The sequence below is a fragment of the Chionomys nivalis genome, chromosome 8 (assembly GCF_950005125.1).
Source record: "Chionomys nivalis chromosome 8, mChiNiv1.1, whole genome shotgun sequence".
Lineage (NCBI taxonomy): Eukaryota > Metazoa > Chordata > Mammalia > Rodentia > Cricetidae > Chionomys > Chionomys nivalis.
This window is the reverse complement of record NC_080093.1, coordinates 16057797-16078550: the sequence shown is the minus strand read 5'-3', so window position 1 is coordinate 16078550 and position 20754 is coordinate 16057797. Positions and strand designations below refer to the sequence as shown.

The following is a 20754-nucleotide window of genomic DNA, read 5'->3' as shown; positions in this document are numbered from 1 at the left end:
ACTGTCTCCAGATGGCGTCGAGCCCTTAACCACACTTAAATGACTTGCCTCTTCATCCTCTCCATCTTACCACAGCACCCATCCACTATGCCTTCCACAATATTTTTATTGGTTCAAAGGACATCATACCACTGTCTTGTTAACCAAAACTAGCTCTGTCCTCTGGTGCTCACCACGCGGACACAGAGTCTTTTCTTGATGTTGGATGTTTTGCATCCAAGTGAAGCCGTCACATGGACCAAGTATATTTACAAATAACGACATAAGCATGGGAATATTGTCCAAATAAGGCCCAAGTCTTGTCCCATGATGGACACTAAACTTGTCACTTTAATTGGCTCAGCTGAGAAGCATGTTACACTCGTCTTCTTACTATAGGTTGTAGGAGGGGGAAACCCTCCAGGTACTCCGTCCCTTACTAGCCTGCCTTCCTAACTTAGATTCTTTTATGGAGAGACTCTTGACCCAGGCTTAGCCTTGGCAAAGCTTCATCCTTTGTCATCCATGTTTTGTCTCATTCTGTCTTCGTTCCCAATAATGTCTGTCCTGTAAAACACTAACTATTCTGTCTGGTCTGGTACTGTCTAGCTTACAAGCTATTCCAAATATAAAGACTGCTCTTTTGAGTCAGGGTTAGTGCCTCGACTTTCCTGATACTTTGGCACCAGTCTTTTAAGGATCAGAAATTTAGCTCTGAACCTAGAACGGCTTTGACAATCATGAATTCACCTAAATCATCTTGAATCTAAAATTTCTGTGTGAACTCTTTGGTACAGATTCCGGGAGAGCACAGCTTTGTCTTAGTTGATTTAACTGTCTGCCAGGCTCTCATAGGCAGGCCTTCCTTTTGCTGATTCTGTGGATTTCTGTGCTTTTCTATGTTTTTGTTCCTCTTTCAAAAATCTCTTTCATATGGAAGCCTTCCAACCTGCTAATATCGCTTCTCCAAAACTCCCCACATTGTGGATGTTGTGTTTCATGTGGAGAGTCCACCAAGCACATTGGTCACCAATAAGAGAGAATGACTTTATCTATTTTGTTTCTAATTCCCTTTCTGATGCTAACCACCTTTCCAGGCTTCAAAATTGCAAGGGGATATGAATCTTTGGGGTACAGCCTATGATGGAAAGCTAACAGATAATACATTTTGATTGATATAAAATGTCTATTTTGAAGTCATTCCCCCAAATGTCCAAGACTTCAGATCTTATATGTGTTTAACTTTACTTTTTTTTTTTTTTTTTGGATTTTTGAGACAGGGTTTCTCCGTAGCTTTTGATTCCTGTCCTGGAACTAGCTCTTGTAGACCAGGCTGGCCTCAAACTCACAGAGATCCGCCTGCCTCTGCCTCCCGAGTGCTGGGATTAAAGGTGTGCGCCACCACCTCCCGGCTAACTTTAACTTTACTTTTTTTTTTTTTTTTTTTTTTTTTTTTTTGGTTTTTCGAGACAGGGTTTCTCTGTAGCTTTGGTGCCTGTCCTGGAACTAGCTCTTGTAGACCAGGCTGGCCTCGAACTCACAGAGATCCGCCTGCCTCTGCCTCCCGAGTGCTGGGATTAAAGGCGTTAACTTTACATTTTTATAAAGTTTCTGTACCCTTTTCACAGCCTTCCTTGATGTTTCCATCTTACAATTATTATCCAGTAACCCTAGAATTTATCCAGACACTATTTTATTGCATCCCTATGCTAATATATAGTGTGTAGGTGTGTGTGTGTGAGAAATTCTGATGCAAATTTGCCATGCTGTACCCTTGTGTAACCATAACCCTAGTTAAGACCCTTACCATCACTAAGGCCCATGACTCTTAATAGCAGCATCCATCTTTCCATTCCAAACTCCTGGCAAATCACCAGCCTCTTACTGACTACAGACACTGCTCTGCTTTAGCTCTATAATCGCAGTACTCCAGCACTGTTATGTAGACATCCCTCTTTCGTGGTGATGAGAATTGCATGTTTGGTGAGTGTTTCACTAAATTATAACTGCAGTTTCTCTTTTTCACTCTGAGAAAAAGTCTCATAAATTGACCATTCTGGGCTTGAACTTGCTCTGTAGCTCATGAACACCTTTAACCCGAGATCCTCCTGCCTCAGCCTCCCAAGTGGTAACAATTACAGGACTAGACCCAGAAATACATATTCTTTTGATATTGATTTGTTTGGGGGTGTGTTTATCTGTGTGGCGCTCCATGTGCGCATGCATATAAAGGCCAGAGGTTGACACTGAATGTCTCCTGGATCCCTCTCCATTTCATAGTGAGGGAGGCAGGGTCTGTCATTGAACCCAGAGTTCACTGATTCAGCTAGCCAGCTAGTCAGCTCGCTCTGGGATCCTGTCTCCGTAATCACACAGATGGCTAAGCCATCACCCCAGCCTGGGATTGACTTTAATTTCCTTGAGGCTCATCCAAATAATTTGTGGTATTAATAGTTCCTTTTCTTTATTGCTGAGTAGTATTCCATGGTGTGGATGTGACAGTTTGTTTTTTAAATACATGGTGATTTTTGTTATTATAAGGATTTTTATTGTTGCAGTGTTAAGGCTTGAATTCAGTGGACTTGTGTATGATAAGCAAGGCTATCGTTTGCTTGTTTTGTTAGTTTGAGACAGAGTCTCAAGTAGTCCAAACTGGTTTGGAATTAGCTCTGCAGATGGGGCTGGCCTTGAACTCCTGATTCTCCGGCTGCCAACGCCCCCAGCTGCTAGGGTTATAAGCAAGCACCATCAAGTCCAGCAAAGGCTACGGCTTTAATTTCACACTCAGAAGTTCAGACACATATGAATTCCTAGGTTAAACAGTTTTCATTTCTCTGAGATAAAGTCCTACGAGCGAAGCCACTTAGTTTTCAAGTAGACACCAAACTACTTTTCAGATTCAGCTTGATTTTTGGATTAAATTATTGAGACCCTGGACAGTTTTTCCGCTGTTTACTCTTCCTAACTAGGCAGGTGTCCTTCTACAGTTCAGTGAAGTCAGATAAACCTGATCAGATCCGTCATTCGCCCTTAGTAGTTGAGTGAGCCTAAACATGTAGTAAGCTGTTTTTCCTTAGATCCACACGCACAAAATCAAGATAAAAAAATGTATGGGACAGAAATGATTTAAAAGAGCTACATGTGAAATACTGAGTTGTGACTTAATGCTAGCTCTGTCCCCAGACTGTGGCAAAACAATAATCAAACATTATTTTCAGTTTTCATGGTACTGGAAGCTGTAATTTTAAATTGTTTATGGTATAGGAAATTATAGCTGACTTTAAAAATCCAAAGAAATGGGGCTGCAGAGATGGTGTAGTGGTTAAGAGCACTGACTATTCTTCCAAAGGACCAGTGTTTAATTCCAAGCACCCACATGGCAGCTCCCAACCACCTGTAACTCAGATCTAGGGGCTCTGACAGCCTCTTCTGGGCTCCTCAGGCATGTGATATAATCTGCACACATAGGCAAGCACTCATATACTTAAAAATAAACCTTTTTATCTAAAGAAATATATACTCTCAATTTATATTTTTAACTAAATGTGTTATATTTTTAATTTTTAAAATTATTTTAAAATTTATTTTGGATGTGCACGTGGAGTCAGCATGCATGCTATAGCGCATGAGTGGGGGTCAGAAACCCTTGCAGGGGTTGGCTCTCTCCTACCAACCTACCTGTGGGTTCCCGGGGTCAAACTCAGGTTGTCGGGCTTGGCAGCAGGCACATTTACCTGCTGAGCCATCTTGCTGGTCCTGAGAAGGCTATCTTTATTAACTGCTCATAAACATGTCTTATGAAAGCTAGTTGCCCTTCCCTTCTCTCAATGATATTGTGGTAATGATCTCTGTGGCTCTTGGAAGCGGAAACAAACTGGCATATCTCTCCACTGTGCTCTGCTTTCTCCTTCTTCTAGGTCAGTGAACAATTTTCTGATGACCGGCCCAAAGGTAAGACATCTTTGACAAACTCAGGTGTCTCTAGTTTTAAAAACTTGTTGGCTATGCCGGGCGATGGTGGCGCACGCCTTTAATCCCAGCACTCGGGAGGCAGAGGCAGGCGGATCTCTGTGAGTTGGAGACCAGCCTGGTCTACAGAGCTAGTTCCAGGACAGGCTCCAAAGCCACAGAGAAACCCTGTCTCGAAAAACCAAAAAAAAAACTTGTTGGCTGAGGATAACACAGGTGGTTTCATTACACCTACAACTTCCATCATGTTGTAGCGCACAGCACAGGCAGGGACTTACTTGCCTGCAGCCTCAGCAAACTTCAGAGCTCAGATGCGAACTTGGGTGGATTGTTACTGAATGGATGGCTGGAAATCTCCAGAACCAAAAAAGGCACTGGCTTTGACAGGTGCAGTGACCCCCTAATGTTTGGAAACTGCACTGCGTGGAAGTATTCCCGAAATACCAATCCTTACCTAGTAGTGGGGTAAAGAGACCTGAGATTTCAAGAACTGTGTGACTGGGCTCATTGTAGGGAGATGGTTTAGTATGATGAGCAAAGACTGGTGGGAAGTAGGGCTTGATAGACATCAGATTCAACCCCTCCTTTGGCCTTCTGCCAACTGCGAGGCTCTGGGCAAAGCACTTCTCTCTGAGCCTTGGCATCTTGACTTTGCAATGCTCCCTACCCACAAGGACATGGGCGCTATGAAATGAGATAGCACCTACAGCCTGCTTTCTCAGCCCACGCTTTAGGGAACTGGGAGTGGAAGAGAGTCAGAGAGTTGCTCGGGACAAGGGTCTCCTAAGTTGAAGCTAAAGTTCGAGCCCATATTCCTGTAGGCTTACCTCGTCTACTCCAGCAGCGTGGCAGCTGGCGCCCAGAGTGGTATTGAAGAATGTAAATACCAGTTTGCTTGGGACCGCTGGAACTGCCCTGAGAGAGCTCTGCAGCTGTCCAGCCACGGCGGACTCCGTAGTGGTAAGGAAAGCCTTGGCCTCTGCTCCAGGAACCCCTGGTCATGGATTGGGCCCCCTCCTCTTCTACATCCTTAATTTTTACCCAGTCTTTTGACTCAGTACATCACACTCTTCTGCGATCTCTTTTCCTTCTCTGCCCCATTTGTTTCCTACTCTCCTCCTTTTCTTTCTCTTCCTTTCTTCCTTCCTTCCTCTCCCTTTCTCTCCTCTATCTATCTATCTATCTATCTATCTATCTATCTATCTATCTATCTATCTATCTATCTATCTATCTCTTTATCCCTCACTGTCTAATACCCTTTGCTTCATCTCCTGTCCTGTACTGCCCTTGGCTGCCCAGCTGGCCAAAGGTTTCCTCACACTCTAAGCAATACCAAGATGTAGGGTAGGGCTGGGTGGTGGTGGCACATGCCTTTAATCCCAGCACTCGGGAGGCAGAGGCAGGCGAATCTCTGTGAGTTCAAGACCAGTCTGGTCTACAAGAGCTAGTTCCAGGACAGGCTCCAAAACCACAGAGAAACCCTGTCTTGAAAAACAAAAACAAAAAACAAAACAAAAAAAGAGATGTAGGGTAGGGTCATAAACCCTCACACTGCTTAGTCTGTCCTTTCAGCAGGCTTAGAGGTGTTGAGCCAGGAAAGTGTGGAGACCAGGTTACCATAGAGGTGATAAGTAGTATTGAGAAGGTAGCCCATTGGAGGAGCTTTTCAAGACTGACACACGCTTTCTGGACTTTCCAGGAGGAAATGGGCTGGGTTCTTTCCAACCTAAATCCTTCATGAGCATGTCATCCGCCGTCCAGCCGACCACTCACAAAATGTGTGACTTGGAAAGTGGGAGGGAGGGAGGCTAGGACTGAGCGCAGGGAGGGGATGGATCCTGAAAGGGGGCAGGCTACAAGATTCAGGAGAAATCTGTAGAGCTGGGGAGGGTGCCTGTGATGGAGGCATTAAGAGAAAGTAGCACATTAGTGTTTCTTTGGGCTGCAACCTCTTCTTCTAACCCTCGAGGGACTTTGGCTCCCCAGCTAACCGGGAGACAGCGTTTGTACACGCCATCAGCTCTGCTGGAGTCATGTACACCCTGACGAGAAACTGCAGCCTTGGAGATTTTGACAACTGTGGCTGTGATGACTCCCGAAATGGACAACTGGGTGAGTAGAAACGTGGGAATGGGGAGCGCAGGCAGGAGGGGAAGTTCACTTACACAACAAAAAGCATGGTGGGGACTTGGAGGAATACAACTGTATTCTTCTAAACATGAGGGAAATTCTGCCAGAGCAGGGCGAGCCAGTTCCAGCTCCCACACACTGCAGTGACAACTCTACCTGAGCAGTTTAAGGTCTGCTCTCCCCCTAAATTTTCCTTAAACACAATAATAAGGGAATCATATGTAGACTCACAGGGGGACTTCCTTTCCTGTTGCCTTGTCCTCTGTTCATCCCTCATTCCACGATTTTCCATGGCCTTCCCCATCCTCTGTGCCCTTTCATTCCATTTCCGGCTTCACGACTCCCTATTATTACTTCTGTTTGGTTCCTCTTCCTCTCTCAAAGGTTGAACTCTTGTCCCTTCCCAGACTCCAACCGCCTACCCACCAGACACGTGCACTCTCCTGCGGAGAAGCGTGCAGGCAGAATCCATGTGCCAACTAGTTCTGTCGAGTAGGCCTGAGAGGGGATTGGCTCAGGCTGAAAGAGGACAGAAAAGGTGGCAAAAACGAATCAAGACTAAAACTAATCCAGAAACAGGGCACTCAACCAACCTCAACCCGTTCCTATTCCAGAGTCTCCTCCACAGATCCCACCACCCCACCCCATTAGAAACAGGAGCCCCAGAAGTTGTAGACTTAATGGCTTTCCTGCCCCTGCCTTTTCAGGAGGGCAAGGCTGGCTCTGGGGAGGCTGCAGTGACAACGTGGGCTTCGGAGAGGCAATTTCCAAGCAGTTTGTGGATGCCCTGGAGACAGGACAGGATGCCCGGGCAGCCATGAATCTACACAACAATGAGGCTGGCCGCAAGGTAAGTCCCGCAGCCCTTTACTAGACAGCTGGCTCCATTCTCTACCAGCTCCAACACCTCGGTTCTTTAACAGACTCTACCCAACCAGCCGGCTACTCCCTAGCTAGGCGCTTTGCAATTCCTCCGGGCTGGGACGGCTTACGCGCAGCTCTTTCCCCAGGCGGTCAAGGGCACCATGAAACGCACGTGCAAGTGCCACGGCGTGTCTGGCAGCTGCACCACGCAGACCTGCTGGTTGCAGCTGCCGGAGTTCCGGGAGGTAGGCGCGCACCTGAAGGAGAAGTATCACGCGGCGCTCAAGGTGGACCTGCTCCAGGGCGCGGGCAACAGCGCGGCGGGCCGTGGCGCCATCGCCGACACCTTCCGCTCCATCTCCACGCGCGAGCTGGTGCACCTAGAGGACTCCCCCGACTACTGCCTGGAGAACAAGACCCTGGGGCTGCAAGGCACCGAGGGCCGAGAGTGTCTGCGGCGCGGGCGTGCCCTGGGCCGCTGGGAGCGGCGCAGCTGTCGCCGGCTGTGCGGAGACTGCGGGCTGGCGGTGGAGGAGCGCCGCACCGAGACGGTGTCCAGCTGCAACTGCAAGTTTCACTGGTGCTGCGCGGTCCGCTGCGAGCAGTGCCGCCGGCGGGTCACCAAGTACTTCTGCAGCCGTGCCGAGAGGCCGCCGAGAGGCGCTGCGCACAAACCTGGGAAGAAACCCTAAGGGTCTCCTCCTGCCTCTTTCCCTGTTCGTCCCCGGAAATAGAGGGACCCAGACTGGGGACCTCGCACTCCCTAGCCCAGCGATCCTGACAGGCAGAGGCCGCGGTCTCCACCGAGTGCCACTTCTAAACTGTTTCCCGGATTCCTCTGTATGGTCTTCGTAGCTCACTCTTAGGTCTCAAAACTGTTCTAAAATTCTGCACAGTTCCTGAGAAAAGGGCGAAAACAGGCGATTCTCGTCACCTCACCCTACCCTACCCCGGACCCGAGCTGTCTTAATGCTGGACCTAGTTTACCGGGCCGGGCCGAGGAAAGAACCCTCTCAGACACGAAGAGTCCAGGTAAAGACAATGGCCCTTCTGCCCACCTCAGCTGCACCTCCCTCCCAGGAGCCAGAGCCTCTAGGGCCTACAGTCTAGACGTAGATCCCCTGAGGTTGACGCCTCAGAAATCTAACACTTTGTCTTCCCATTTCCCTACTTGCCTGGGGAAAAAAAACAAAAAACAAAAACCAAAACAAACAAAAAAGCTGGGAACAAGAAAGCATTTGAATATGGGGACGAGGGAACCCCAGAGGGCCCCCCCCCTCCCCGTCACTGATGGACTTCATCAGCTGAGCAGTGACCTTCCTAAACACCAAAGAAGCTCCAGGCAGGTTGACGAAACTTTCCTGGCCACAGCAGTCATCTGTGTCTTGTCTCCTCCTCCAAAGGAGCCAAGACACCCTTTGGGTCTGTACCTGGAAAGGCAGGGCCTAGGGAGGAGGAGCCCTGCCCCATAACCTGGTTCTCAAATGGGCAGGATTCAGAACCTTGGATGCTTTCCTGGATAAGTAATCCCCCTGCTATGAAACTGTTGCTAATAGGATGTTCAGAGCCCTTGACCTTTTAATTTATTTCAGTCTCTGATATGTGCCCCTCCCCCCAAATCCTGAACTCGCTGGAATGGTGAGGGGAAGGCAAAGTTGAAACTTAACTTCTCAGCTCTCTCTCCTCCCTCCCACTTTGGCAGGATACCATCTCCCTGGAGCCTCCCCTGATGGCCTAAGTAGTTAGCTTGATTTGAGTGAGGTTAATCTGCCAGGGATTAGTAAATCACCCACGTAAACCTTCCACTAATGCATTCACTTGGAAGCCATGAGCTTGCTGCTTCTGGATCTGAGGTTCTTTTCTCGGAGAAGGGCAGTCTAGCAGGGGCTTGTTTATGAGATAGGGACTTGGCAACAGGAGAGCCAGTTCAGCCCAGACCTTCCACATAGCTGCTCCCACCCTAGGCTAGTCCTGGGTGTGGGCAGCCACAACATTTCTGGAGCAGAGCCAGCCACATTCTTACTTCATCCCCTTCTCCTAAAGGAAGCACAGAGCTCGCAGCGCCAAAGCGCAGAAGAGTAGAGCCTGCCTCTGGCACTGACCAACTTCTGGTCCTATCAACACTTAATTGGGGGCGTTTTTCTCTTCTTTAACAGGGGATCCACTTCTCTTGTAGCTCTATCAGTAAAAGGCCCTTTTTTTTCTCCCTCAGTTTTTATCTGTGCCTTCTTAGTCTCCCAAGTTATCCTTTCTTGTCCCAAATCAAGCAACAGTATCGTTAATCCCACTGTCTCACCCAACAGTTACTCGTAAAGAAGAAAACTGGCAATGCAACTGAAAACTATAAAGATACGGTGCTGGAAAGTGAATCTGCATTTTCCAGAGCGCTCAGCATGAAGTAGAAGCACTGTGCTTCAAAGTTCAGAACTTAAAAGTCAGACTCTAAACTCTAAACACTCATTTCTTTCATTGGTTGCTTTGTATTCGCAAGCGGGTATGACTGATATCCAGGTCATTCAGTTCTATAAAGAAATACTGCTCCCCATACACTCCACCTTCATGCACTGTTCATGCACTGGAGTGGAGACAGCTAACAACACCATCAGCATCCCTCAGTTCAAGGCTTCTTGGCTTCACCAAATCTCTGTGGCTCTGCAGACAACTCTAGACTGCCACTGGGAAGGCGAGGCAGCTCTGAAGTCAGCTAGTCAAATTTTCCTCTACACATTTGAACTGACAGTGAGAAGCCCAGCAGGCTTGTAAATTAGTGTGGGGTGGCACAGTCACCCAGGCCCCTTCCCTCCTCTGTGCTCTCAAGGAGCCCATCTGTCTCTGTCTGAGGACAGGAGTAGAGGAGGCCTTGAGAGAACACTGGGTGGGGTGAGCAAAACACTGTCTCCTTCCTGCCCCTGGCCTGTGAACCTACACATAAGCGGGCTTTCTTTTCTTTAAAAGAATCCCAGCCTCACTTGGCCTTAGGAGCAGGTCAGTGCAAAGAGAGAAAGGGTCGTCCTTGGCAAGCTGGTAGCGCGGGTGGTGGTGGGAGGGGAGGGCAGGCCAGGGCACTCGCCTATTGTCGGTCTGGATTGGATGCTTCCAGTCATTCGTTTCCTTTTAATTAACCCACATTCCTGGAGGAGAAATATTTATGTTGGCTCCCATAGAGGCAATCCTCAGACTGGAAAGAAGAGGGAAGAAAGCCTGTCTTAGCAAAACAATATCTCTAAAGAGCTCAGGAAGAGAAAATAGGGGAACAAAATGCCATTAAAACAGCCTTCTACCCCCGCTGAAGTCAATGAAAACTTCATTTCACATGTTAATCCGCCACTCCGCCCCCTTCTCTCCTCACAACACCTTTTCCGAAAGTGTTTGGGAAAAGTCTCCGCAGTCAGTACACAGCTCCCTGCAGCTCAGACTTCTCCTTGTGTTAGTTCAGGGCCCCAAGTGGGGCTCTTGCTCCAGCAGCAGCCCCCACCCCTTTAATTTAAACAAAGACTTCAGAGTTCATCAACCTCCCACTGAAATTCACAGCTGCTGAACAAACTAATCCCCTCTCCCGGCCTTTCTTCCCTTCAATGGGCTCTTGGCTTCAAAGACACTTTGGGAAAGGACTTTGCTGGGGCTCACACTGCTTCATCAATAGAAGTTAGCACAAGTATTATCTGAAGAGCAAGTGGCTTTACAAACAAATACTGCCTAACAATCCCTCCCTCCCAAACACACACATCTAGCCTGCAGACATGATGGGATCGACAACAGGATTAGGGCTGCTACCCCCTGGCTTCACACCCAGGCCCTTTGTGCAGCTGAGCTCAGCCCTGAAGTGGTGTGGGGGAAACTCTGCAGCTAACTGTCAGGCACAGATGGAGACAGACAGTCAGAAGAACAGACTGATAGACAGACAGACAGACACACACGCAGCAGTGTGCCTACAGACATTGCCAGGAAAGGCCTGCAGTACAAGTCCATAAGACTACAAGCTAAAAAAATTATTTTCTTGGGCTGGAGAGATGGCTGCTCTTCCAAAGGACTTGGGTTCAATTCCCAGCACCCACTAAGTGACCTCTTCTGGTTTTTGTAGGCACCAAATACTAACCATAGTACACAGACATATATGCAGGTTAAACTTTCATACACATAAATTTTTAAAAGTTCTTTTCCTCCACATTTTAGTTCTTATCTCTCCCCAGACCTTAGTACAGGAAGCAAGACCTCTCCGTTTTAGAAAGGGAAACATCAGCAAAGGAGGACCGGGAGGAGACAAGGATTGGGAAAGGACTTTGGAAAGCAGATCAGTTTATTGCACTGTTTAAGAGGTCAGCATGAAAACGTGGCAGAGAAAGCAGTTTGGAGACATAAGGCAGCGGAGGGGAAGCCGGGCTCTGATTTCAGAACTGGGCTTAAAAATCAGACTGGATAGTTTAAGGCCTTGGGCAAGGCTCAAGCCTAGGGTCAAGGGTCATTCTCTACAGCAGTGGTTCTCAACCTTCCTAATGCAGCACCATTAGTGCAGCTCCTCAGTGTAATGCTTTAACCATAAGATTATTTTGCTGCTACTTCATAACTACTTTTGCTACTGTTATGAATTGTAATGTAAATATCTGTGTTTTCCCATGGTCTTAGGGATTCCTGTGAAAGAGTTACTCAGCTCCCAAAGGGGTCGTGACCCACAGGTGAGAGCTGCTGCTCCACAGGCTTCTCCCTCACAGTCTCACTGTACCTCTTCCCCTTGCCACCCAACCTGCCAGCTCTGAGGAATGCTAAGACATGGGAAGTTCCATTTTTTTTTTGTTTGTTTGTTTTTTTTTTGTTTTGTTTTTCGAGACAGGGTTTCTCTGTGGTTTTGGAGCCTATCCTGGAACTAGCTCTTGTAGACCAGGCTGGTCTCGAACTCACAGAGATCCGCCTGCCTCTGCCTCCCAAGTGCTGGGATTAAAGGCGTGCGCCACCACCGCCCGGCGGAAGTTCCATTTTTTAAAGGGCCAGTTTCTTCTCTCGATTTTGCTCAACACCCACACCCAATCCTCATGTCCATGACTTGTTGAAAAAGTGAACATTAACCAGTTCTCTCCAGATCCCTGAGGCTGCAATAAATGTGAACCTTAAAATATAAAGACAGAGGCAGGGGGAAGTACAGTTAGAGAAAGAACAAAAAAAGAGCTATCAGGTGAGTCATGGCAGAGATAGACTGAACTAATGACACATTACCCTCTCTGAAGCCATCCGAACAGAACATGCCCGTGTGAGACCCTCTGGTACAGGCCCTGCAGGACTGCCATTAGGAAAGTAACACCTGACTCTACTCTACCTCTCAGGCTGAAAGGCCCAGAGAAAGTCCCAGGTAGGCAGGCAAAGGGTAAGAAACAGGCACTCAGCTAGTTGGAGCCAAGCCCTCAGCCTCACATACCTGGCAGCAAGGGAAGAGGACTGGGAGCTAAACACAGTCTGCTGAGAAACTCCCCCTTGCCGCCAGGAGCTCAAGAAGAGCAGAAATGGCCTCCTGGTAGGGAAGCTGCTGGCTCAGCCCTGCAGCTTGTGTGCGATGGTGAGGACAGCCTTCAGGACAGGCATGAAGCTGGATACCTCGCTGAAGCTGCTGCAGCCCGCCACCTGCGCATGCACTGCCAGGCCCTGTTCAAAGTGGCCTGCATCCACACATCGGGCAACTTCATGGAGCCCGGCCAGGACGTGCGGTGAGAGCTGTGGAGGGATTGACTCTTAGATTAGATGCGTCCAGTCCAGCCCCGACCCTGACAGCGTGGAAAGTATCAGAGAACTCGAGTCCCAGACCCACGTTCAGGAAGATGGCTCTGAGCCTCAAGGAAGGGGCACTGGACCTCCTCTGACTGTGGGTGGCAGAGGCAGTCAGTCAGGTACTTACCGTCCCCTCACAGAGTTTTTCATATAGACATTCTAGACGTTGGGCTGCCTCCTCCAACTTCCTTTTTGTTTTCTGCAGGGAGAAAAAATGAACTCTGACCCTCCCCCTAAGGCTCACACCTGTATCGCACTATAAACACTCATCTCTGACCCTTCCCTGAGGCTCGCACTATAAACACTCGTCTCTGACCCTCCCCCGAGGCACACACTGTACCGCACTATAAACACCCACGAGATACAACAGCTAGGACGGGTGGCACAGTGCCATTTCCTTTATTTCACAGACGAAGTAGAGGCCCAAAGATGGCAAGAGACTTGCTCAGCTGATACAGCTAGTGAGTGAATGGCAGTTTTCTCTGCCAACTCCACCCATTTGCTAATACGCCATGCTACTGTAAATCCCCATGCTCTTTGGCCCTGCTATTGAGAAATGGGACTTACGGCAGACTTCACGCCCTCCCCTACTTCATTTGGACATCAAAGAAGTACAAGATAGAATCCTCATGTGGGGACAGTAAGGAAACTGACCTCCCTCTGCGGTCCTGGGAGCCTACTAAGCATGCGAGGAGGTGCTGTAGGAAGGTCAGACTCACCAGGTCCGTGGCAGACAGGGAACAGCGCTGAAGAAGGGCCTCAAAACTGTCCTTCAAGCACTGGTGTTCTGGGGGCAGCGTCTTCCTTTCTGTCTTCCCAGGAGGCAGCTGCTGAAGCTGTTAATGAAGAAACTGTGGGGAAGAACTGGAGGCAAGTTGTCCTCACATCTTCCCTAAGGCTTAGTCCCCTGTGACTGAAGGCCATGCTTCCCATCAAGGCAGAGATGAGAGCCACCTCTTGCCTTCTCTGCAGGAAGGACATCCTCAGGCTCAAAGGTTACTTCTACCTTGAACAAGGAATCCAGTTTCTAGGATCTCACTTTTCTTGACCAAGTAGTGCTGGAAAGCATCTCAGCGGAGGGGACTCACCTGCAGGCTGCCTTCTCTAGGGGCTCCTGGAGGAGACCAGCTTACACTAGAGACCTGCCGTGGCTGAGGGCCAAGGCTCCTGACTGGAGCTGTAATTGGTGCTGGAGGCACAACTGTCTCAGGCAACTAGCGAGATAAAGAGAAGCATATGAGGGAACCAGGAGAAACTACAGCTCTGATTTTGAACAAGAGACAGCATGGTGAGTAGGGAACTGGGAAACAGAAAGATGTGTGTGGGAGGAGAAGAGGGAGCTGCTGAGAGGTCAAACTCGGAGAAGAGTAAAAACAGGAAGGGTGGCCCTGAAATCCTAATGAACTAGAAAGTGGGTCACTAGGTAGGGAAAGATGCGGTGACCTTTTTCCTCTGGAGGTTTTCCCTGGTGGCTGGAGCAACTTGCCAGGCATCCTGGGGTCCTAAAGAACAAAAATATGGGGGATCTTAGTGACATGGTTAAGGACCTTAGAAATGTTTATCTAAAAGCTGGAAAAGTTATTTCAGAGTTTGCCATACCTCCCTCTGTAAATCAGTCACACTCATAGCTGACAGGGGCCTTAGAGGAAGAAAGACTCCCAAAGCAGGGGTAGGAACAGGAGGAGAGGATGCAATGACCCCCTCCCCCCCCCACAAGAAGAAGCTATGGAAAGACTGACCTGGATGAGGAGGCAAGATGCCAGTGCTCGGGAGGGTAGTGGAGCACGAAGCCCCTGGCCCTCCAGGAGGATAAGCCGTGGAGAACCTGACAGGACAGGCTGAGGGCAGGGAGCCCAGCGGGCTGGGACCTGGTGGTCCCATAGGAGGTGGAGGGAGAAGTCTAGCAGCCTCGGGCAGCAGGGGGGAGCCGGGCTGCACGGTGTCTGGGGATGCCATGAGCGGAAGGGGACAAGGAAGAGGCCATGCTCCAGAGAATCCAGCCGGGTTTGCAGCTTGAACACTGGGTCCTCCTAATAGCTGCGGCTGGGATAAAGCTGAAGGAGGGTAGAAATGGATAGTTCATCATCAGACTGATTTCGGGAGAGACTCCCAGCATATCATGCAGGAACAGGTCAGCACCACAAAATAAAAGAGCAGGTGTGATGGCACAGCTGTAGTGACCCCGGGGGCTGAGGCAAGGGCCTTTGAGACCAGTCTGAAACCAAGGAAGAATCCATCCCAAAACATGTTGTAAACCCACAGCTGATAATAACAAGGAATGGCTAGCACATGCAGAGAGAAATCTACAGTTCTCAAAGTGCTTTTAACTGTAGTCCTTATTTGACCCTCAAAATAATATGACTGATGTAACTACTTTGATATATTGACCAGAGAGAAAAACAGACACAGAGAGAGACACACACGGAGAAAGACAATATGAGAGGGATTCAGTAAAGACACTATTAGGAATTCAGACTTCAATCTCAAAGCAATTTCCTCAAATAAGAATTGTAAAAAGTTATTAAAAAGACAAAACAAGCTGGGTATAGTCCTGTAATTCCAGCACTTGGGAGAAGCAGAAGGACCAGTTTGAGGTCATCCTTAGCTACACAGCAATTTTGAGGCTAGCCTGGGCTACATAAGACCCTGTTCCCAAACCAAACAGTGTTCTCTCTAGGCACTGTCAGCATGGACTAAGGAGGCAGTCTGTCTGTCTTTCCCGAAACCTCCTTAGTCTGCCAGAAGAGAGCTTTGCTTACTCACCGGACCTTATTCCAGGGCCAAAAGGCAGAGGAACGGTTGCCTGGGGCCCAGGTACCCTGTAGTCACCTGTAGATGGTAACTGTGAACCCTGAGAAGGGCTGGGATAGGAGGGTGTGAAGGGCATCACGAGTGATGGCTGAGCTGTGGCCCTTGGCCCTCCAGATGGGGCTGGGACCTGTGAAGAGAGGAAAGGGCCAGGGAGCTGGTGCGGTATGGACGTTTCTTCCAGGCACCCTCTCTGGAGCAACACCAGGGTCAAGCCTAAGTTCTTCTGGACAAAATGCCAGATTCTCAGGCCTCTACTTCCCACCTGTTATTCCTCTATTTAACTCCATCCCAAGACTACAACCCATTGAAGTTTTAGCGGTTCCTCAAAAAGCTGTTGTTTCGCCGGGCGGTGGTGGCGCACGCCTTTAATCCCAGCACTTGGGAGACAGAGGCAGGTGGATCTCTGTGAGTTCAAGACAGCCTGGTCTACAAGAGCTACTTCCAGGACAGGCTCCAAAACCACAGAGAAATCCTGTCTCGAAAAACAAAAAAAAAAAGAGCTGTTGTTTCCTCTTTTTTTTTTTTTTTTTTGGTATGTTTGCACATCTGTCCCCTGTGCCTGAAACAAACTTAATGTGCCCACTCCCTTGTCTAAACAAATTAATCTTTAGTATCTAATCAAGGGCTGGCGAGATAGCTTGATACACATGGTAGGGAAGGAGAGAGCTGGTTCCCAGTTTGTCCTCTGACTCCTACACATGCATATGGCATATATACATACACACAGAGGAAATTTCTTTTTCTTCTATATAGTCCCATAACACTGTGCCATACTGAATCATGACTATTCTGAATCCTACTGCATTTTTTAAATACATTTGTGGTGGTTTGAAAGAAAATGGTCCCCAAAGGGAATGGCATTATTAGGAGGTATGGCTTTGTTGGAGTAGGGTGGCCTTGTTGGAGGAAGTGTGTCACTGTAGGGCTTGTCTTTGAGGTCTCTTTTGCTCAAGCTGCTCTCAGAGCAGTACACAGTTTACTTCCTGTTGCCTGTGGATTCAGATATAGAACTCTCAGCTCCTTCTCCAGTATCACTGTCTGCCTGCATGCTTCCATGTCCCAACATGATGATAACGGACTAAACCTCTGAAACTGTAAGCCACTTTAATTAAATGTTTTCCTTTATAAGAGTTTCTTTGGTCATGGTGTTTCTTCACAGCAATAGAAACCCTAACTAAGACAACCTCTATCTTTCCACTAGATGAACTACTTGAGGGCAAAGATTATAGTTTGTATCTCTTATGTTCTAAGAACCTAGTGTTTGTTCAATAAACAGTTACTAGGAAAGTAATTGAAACCTAGGAATTTTCAGCTGGTTTTGTTCACTAAAATATTCCAAGTGTCTATAACCATGCCTGGTACATAAACACTTCTGAACGGATGAATAAATGAATTAACAAATAAGTTCTTACCTGGTGAGGAGGCTGGGATCCCAGTCTGGATGATAACGTCTCTTTTGGGTGGAGGGTAGTTCCTACAGCAACCCGGGGAAAAGGGAAAGTTGGAGCCTGTTGGCCCAGGACAGCAGAACCTTGGGCATGAAAAAGCCGATCTCTCAGCTGCTGAACTGCAGGCTAAAGTTGTGATAAGGAAGTGCAATTAGGAAATTAAAACAAGCACACATCTTACAAGCTTGGCCTCAGTCAACAAGCTTTGGATTACTCTCTCTATTCCTCAGTAACCTCAAGAGACCCAAGGTTCCCTAATCCCTGCCCCACACTTGCATGCCTCCCTCCTAGCTATTCTCTGGCCAGGAGTGCCTGTAGGGCACTTCTCTAGAAGGTCCAGCTCAACTGTTTAACCACAGAATGCCTTCCTTCACTTCTGTAGGGATAAGTCCCGCCTTAGGGGGCGTGTTCACCTAGGGCTAATGCTTACCTATAAATCTGGCGAGCGTGCTTGCAGCGCTTGCTTCTGCTTTCCTGGTCTCCACTGGAATGGTGGTTCTGTAAGTCTATTTCCCCATTAAAGCTGTATATATTTTTACAATCTGTCTGCATTCGTTTACGCCCTTACATTTTGGCGCCCAACGTGGGGCTCGAACGCATGACCCTGAGATTAAGAGTCTCATGCCTCTTCCCTGAAGTGCCACAGAGCTTAGTGTAATCTTCTGTTATGACTCTGTAAGTCACTGACCTGATCTCTCCCACCAGACTGCGGGCTGCCTAAGGAACCTTATTTCTCCAAGAGCTGCCGTGTTAGCACAGTGCCTACAGCATGGATGTGCTCAGTGTTCGATGAAGGAATAAGATTTGACCTTTTTCATGGCCACTCTTACCTGGGTGCAGTCACTGGGTAGGTAGCTCATGGCAATGGCCAGGCTACCCTGGGCTGCCAGGAGATTGGCATACTGGGTGAGCCTGTAGGTTGTGGCAGGACCTGGGCTCATTTTGTCAGAACCTTGCAGTAGCTCCAAGCTCCTGATGAGGACCATCACCTTCTCCATCAGGTCCTACAGGGACAAGGATGAAGGTGATCAAAACATCTTCCAAGTACATCTTGCTCTGTCCAGGTGGCTCACCCAGGAAGATCATACCATGGAAAGGAGAGCACCTGGACACGCCATGGTGAAGGCAGCAGACGATCACGTGTAAGAGACATGATAGGAAGGCCTCACTTCCTAGCCTGTTAAGACTGGGATTGATGGGCTGCATCCAGGCCTTGGATTCTTACGCCTCTTTGTCTCTTCTTGCCACTTTTGATCCCTTTTTGCTAGTGTGTCATCAACCAGACTCTGCTAAACTAATTGTTTCCTGTGAGTCTCTGGTCTCCTCACATGGCTATGATTTCACCTTCTCTGCTTGCCCACAGAGCACTACCGTTCAGATCTATAGAATGTCTCACAGAAAGTATTAATCAAATATTAAATTGACTTGTATGACGAACCCTTGGATGGGAAAGGCTTATAAAGGCTCATGCCCAAGCTCAGCATCCCGAAGGAATAAGGCGGGGAGTCCATCCTTGGAGAAGGCATCTGCCATGAAGGGCTCTGTCTTCCTAACACTCGGTTCCAGATGGCTCTCTTCTCTTATTTGCACATCGCTACCACCAGGGATATGTCTCCCCGAAGAGCCTGGAGTGATGAGAGCCCTGCAGAGAAGAGGTACCTGCAGAGCCAGGGGGCAGGAGGCTGGCTGGACTTTTTCCCAGTTCTCTACCAGCCGCTCCACACTTCCTGAGCACACGTGGCAGAGTCTGGCTTCAGAGGTGAGTGCCCTGCCTCCCTCCAGCTCCATTCGAGTTCCAAGCATGTCTGTGGAGAGATGCAGACTCAATTAACAGCACAGCTTTCCTGTGCTATTCTTTCTTCACTTGACTGGAAACAAGTGGGCTTCTGTGAGCTCTGATGCGAGAGTCTAGAATGGCTTCCAGATGACTCAGGGGGACAAAGAGATGGCTCCGTGGTGAGGAGCACACACTGCTCTTCTACAGGGTGAGGCTTCAATTCCCAGAGCCCACACAGCAGCTCACAACTCCCTACAACTCCAGTTCTAGGGGATCTGTCTACTTCCATCCTCCATAGAGACCAGGCGTACACATTCACTTATATACATGTAAGCAAAATATTCATACACATAAATAAAAATAAACACGAAATCTTTTAAAGAAAAGCTAACTCAGATTAACCTTGCTCTACAGAGAAAGGCAAAGGACTTGCCACAGATATGACAGCGGAATAGAGAACACCGCGACACTCCAGGAAATGAGAGGCGACCATCCCTGTCTCCTGACTGAGCCCCACCTCCAGGGTCCAGGCTGATGGACCCTTGCCTCCTCCTTGCATAAGTCTGTTGCCATGTGTAGGAATCACACCTACCACAGAGCTCAGGGAAATTCTCTGGTCCTGAGTATGTCAGTAGTAAGGCCAGTGCTTCTTTCCAGTTCTTCAGGCTGCAGGCACATACCAGGTCTCTCCAGTTCTTCTTTATAACACAGGCCAGAAGCTGTAGTGGGCAGAGAGAGACCCTCAGCCTTCCATCCAGCACAGTCAGTAGCTGTCACACGCAGGGATGTTGTAAGAAAGTCACTCATGTCAGAGCCCTCAGCAGGGCTGGCAATGAAGCAGAGGCTGTTAGCATAGGGAGGCAGACTCCAAACACCAGGCCCAAGGCATGGGCCTCCACTTGTCCAGACCCAAGCAATCCCATCCCTTCCTCTCCTGCGTGATGGGCAGTACCGGAGAGATTTTGGTTCTCCTCTTGGCCAAGTAGTGTTCTTGTGTCCACTTCAGCAGCTCCGCACCCCCAGCCTGAGCCAGGATGATGGCATCAGCAAAGCGTTCTTCCTTCATACACAGCTCCACCGCAGGCCAAAGCTCCCCGAGCAGCAGGGCCTGGCTCAGGAGTCCTTCAGAGTCTGCACACAGAGCCCCCACCCCCATTAGCCGGACCTCACACCCTCACGTCTTGTCCCCCAGCCCGCATTACCTCCCCCTTTGGTTCCAACTTTTCAAAGAAGGCTGAGGATGTGTTTGGAGGCCTGTCTTCAAACTCTATCTCTGATTCAGTCTGCCTGGCTCCACGAAACTCCCATGTTTCATTTCTGGCAACAAAACAGTGTCCCAGGGTCCCTGGTCCAACTGTAACTTTCTAAAATAGGATTCAAAACAGAGAGGGCCTCGTGTGCAGGATCCCAAGCATGATGTGTGCTTGCTTAGCATGGGGAAGGCTGCAGTCATTTTAACAAGAAAACTAGGGTCTGGAAAAAGACCACAGCAGAAGGCCATCCATAGGCAGCCCCCATCTACACTCTGACTAGAGAGTGCTCTAGTTGGTAAAAGAGCTACCTATAGTTGAGGTTTTAGGTGGGAGGCAGGAGACAATAAGGGACTCCTAAAACCAAAAACTCTGGGCCCACCTGCTTCCCAGACCAGGGTACCTTCTGTTGTGGGGATCTCCCATGGAGTCATGTTCTGAGGAACCAGCTCATCAAAGAAGGCTGAGGATGCAGAGGCTTCCTCGGCGGTGTGTTTGGAGGCCTGCACATAGGAGGACAGATGTGACTGTAGGAACCGAAACCAGAAAACAGCGCACGCTCTCACCAAAGCTCGACTATCTGAGCCCTAGCGGATAAAACTAAAGAACAGACAAGGAGGTTTGGGAAGTACCCTGTGACTCTGTGTGCTCGTCTGACTCCAAGAGAGAACAGACTTCTCCAGAAGCTTACCAAGAACAAGTGAAAGGGCCAGCAAGGAGCGCGTTCCCTAAAAGGCAGGTCTGCTCTGCCACCTCAAGTCAGGTGGCCTGG

General features: G+C 48.8%; 2 protein-coding genes across 8 annotated transcripts in view; one reads left to right on the top strand and one right to left on the bottom strand.

Moving 5' to 3' along the window:
• Positions 1 to 3915: 3915 nt before the first annotated feature.
• On the top strand, positions 3916 to 11392 carry Wnt8b (Wnt family member 8B). The gene is made up of 6 exons (XM_057777747.1): positions 3916 to 3930; positions 4770 to 4908; positions 5935 to 6060; positions 6786 to 6928; positions 7089 to 7583; positions 11369 to 11392. Exons 1-6 carry the CDS (start codon positions 3916 to 3918, stop codon positions 11390 to 11392), a joined length of 942 nt encoding a protein of 313 aa, XP_057633730.1.
• The window catches only part of Sec31b (SEC31 homolog B, COPII coat complex component), a 35190-nt gene continuing 24369 nt past the window's right edge, over positions 9934 to 20754 (bottom strand). For 4 of the 7 annotated variants that reach the window (XM_057777743.1, XM_057777741.1, XM_057777744.1 and 1 more), the window contains 13 exons: positions 20386 to 20485; positions 19685 to 19863; positions 19325 to 19451; positions 18615 to 18760; positions 17786 to 17959; positions 16920 to 17081; positions 15460 to 15634; positions 14436 to 14750; positions 14140 to 14198; positions 13785 to 13910; positions 13416 to 13532; positions 12824 to 12895; positions 11223 to 12642 (listed from right to left, as the gene is read on the bottom strand). In XM_057777743.1, the coding sequence (XP_057633726.1) occupies positions 12463 to 12642; positions 12824 to 12895; positions 13416 to 13532; positions 13785 to 13910; positions 14140 to 14198; positions 14436 to 14750; positions 15460 to 15634; positions 16920 to 17081; positions 17786 to 17959; positions 18615 to 18760; positions 19325 to 19451; positions 19685 to 19863; positions 20386 to 20485 (1932 nt within the window). In that variant the 3' untranslated portion in view covers positions 11223 to 12462. Of the gene's footprint in view, positions 10121 to 11222; positions 12643 to 12823; positions 12896 to 13415; positions 13533 to 13784; positions 13911 to 14139; positions 14199 to 14435; positions 14751 to 15459; positions 15635 to 16919; positions 17082 to 17785; positions 17960 to 18614; positions 18761 to 19324; positions 19452 to 19684; positions 19864 to 20385; positions 20486 to 20754 lie in introns of those variants that run through there. The other 3 variants (XR_009057565.1, XR_009057564.1, XM_057777746.1) reach the window with 3 other exon arrangements.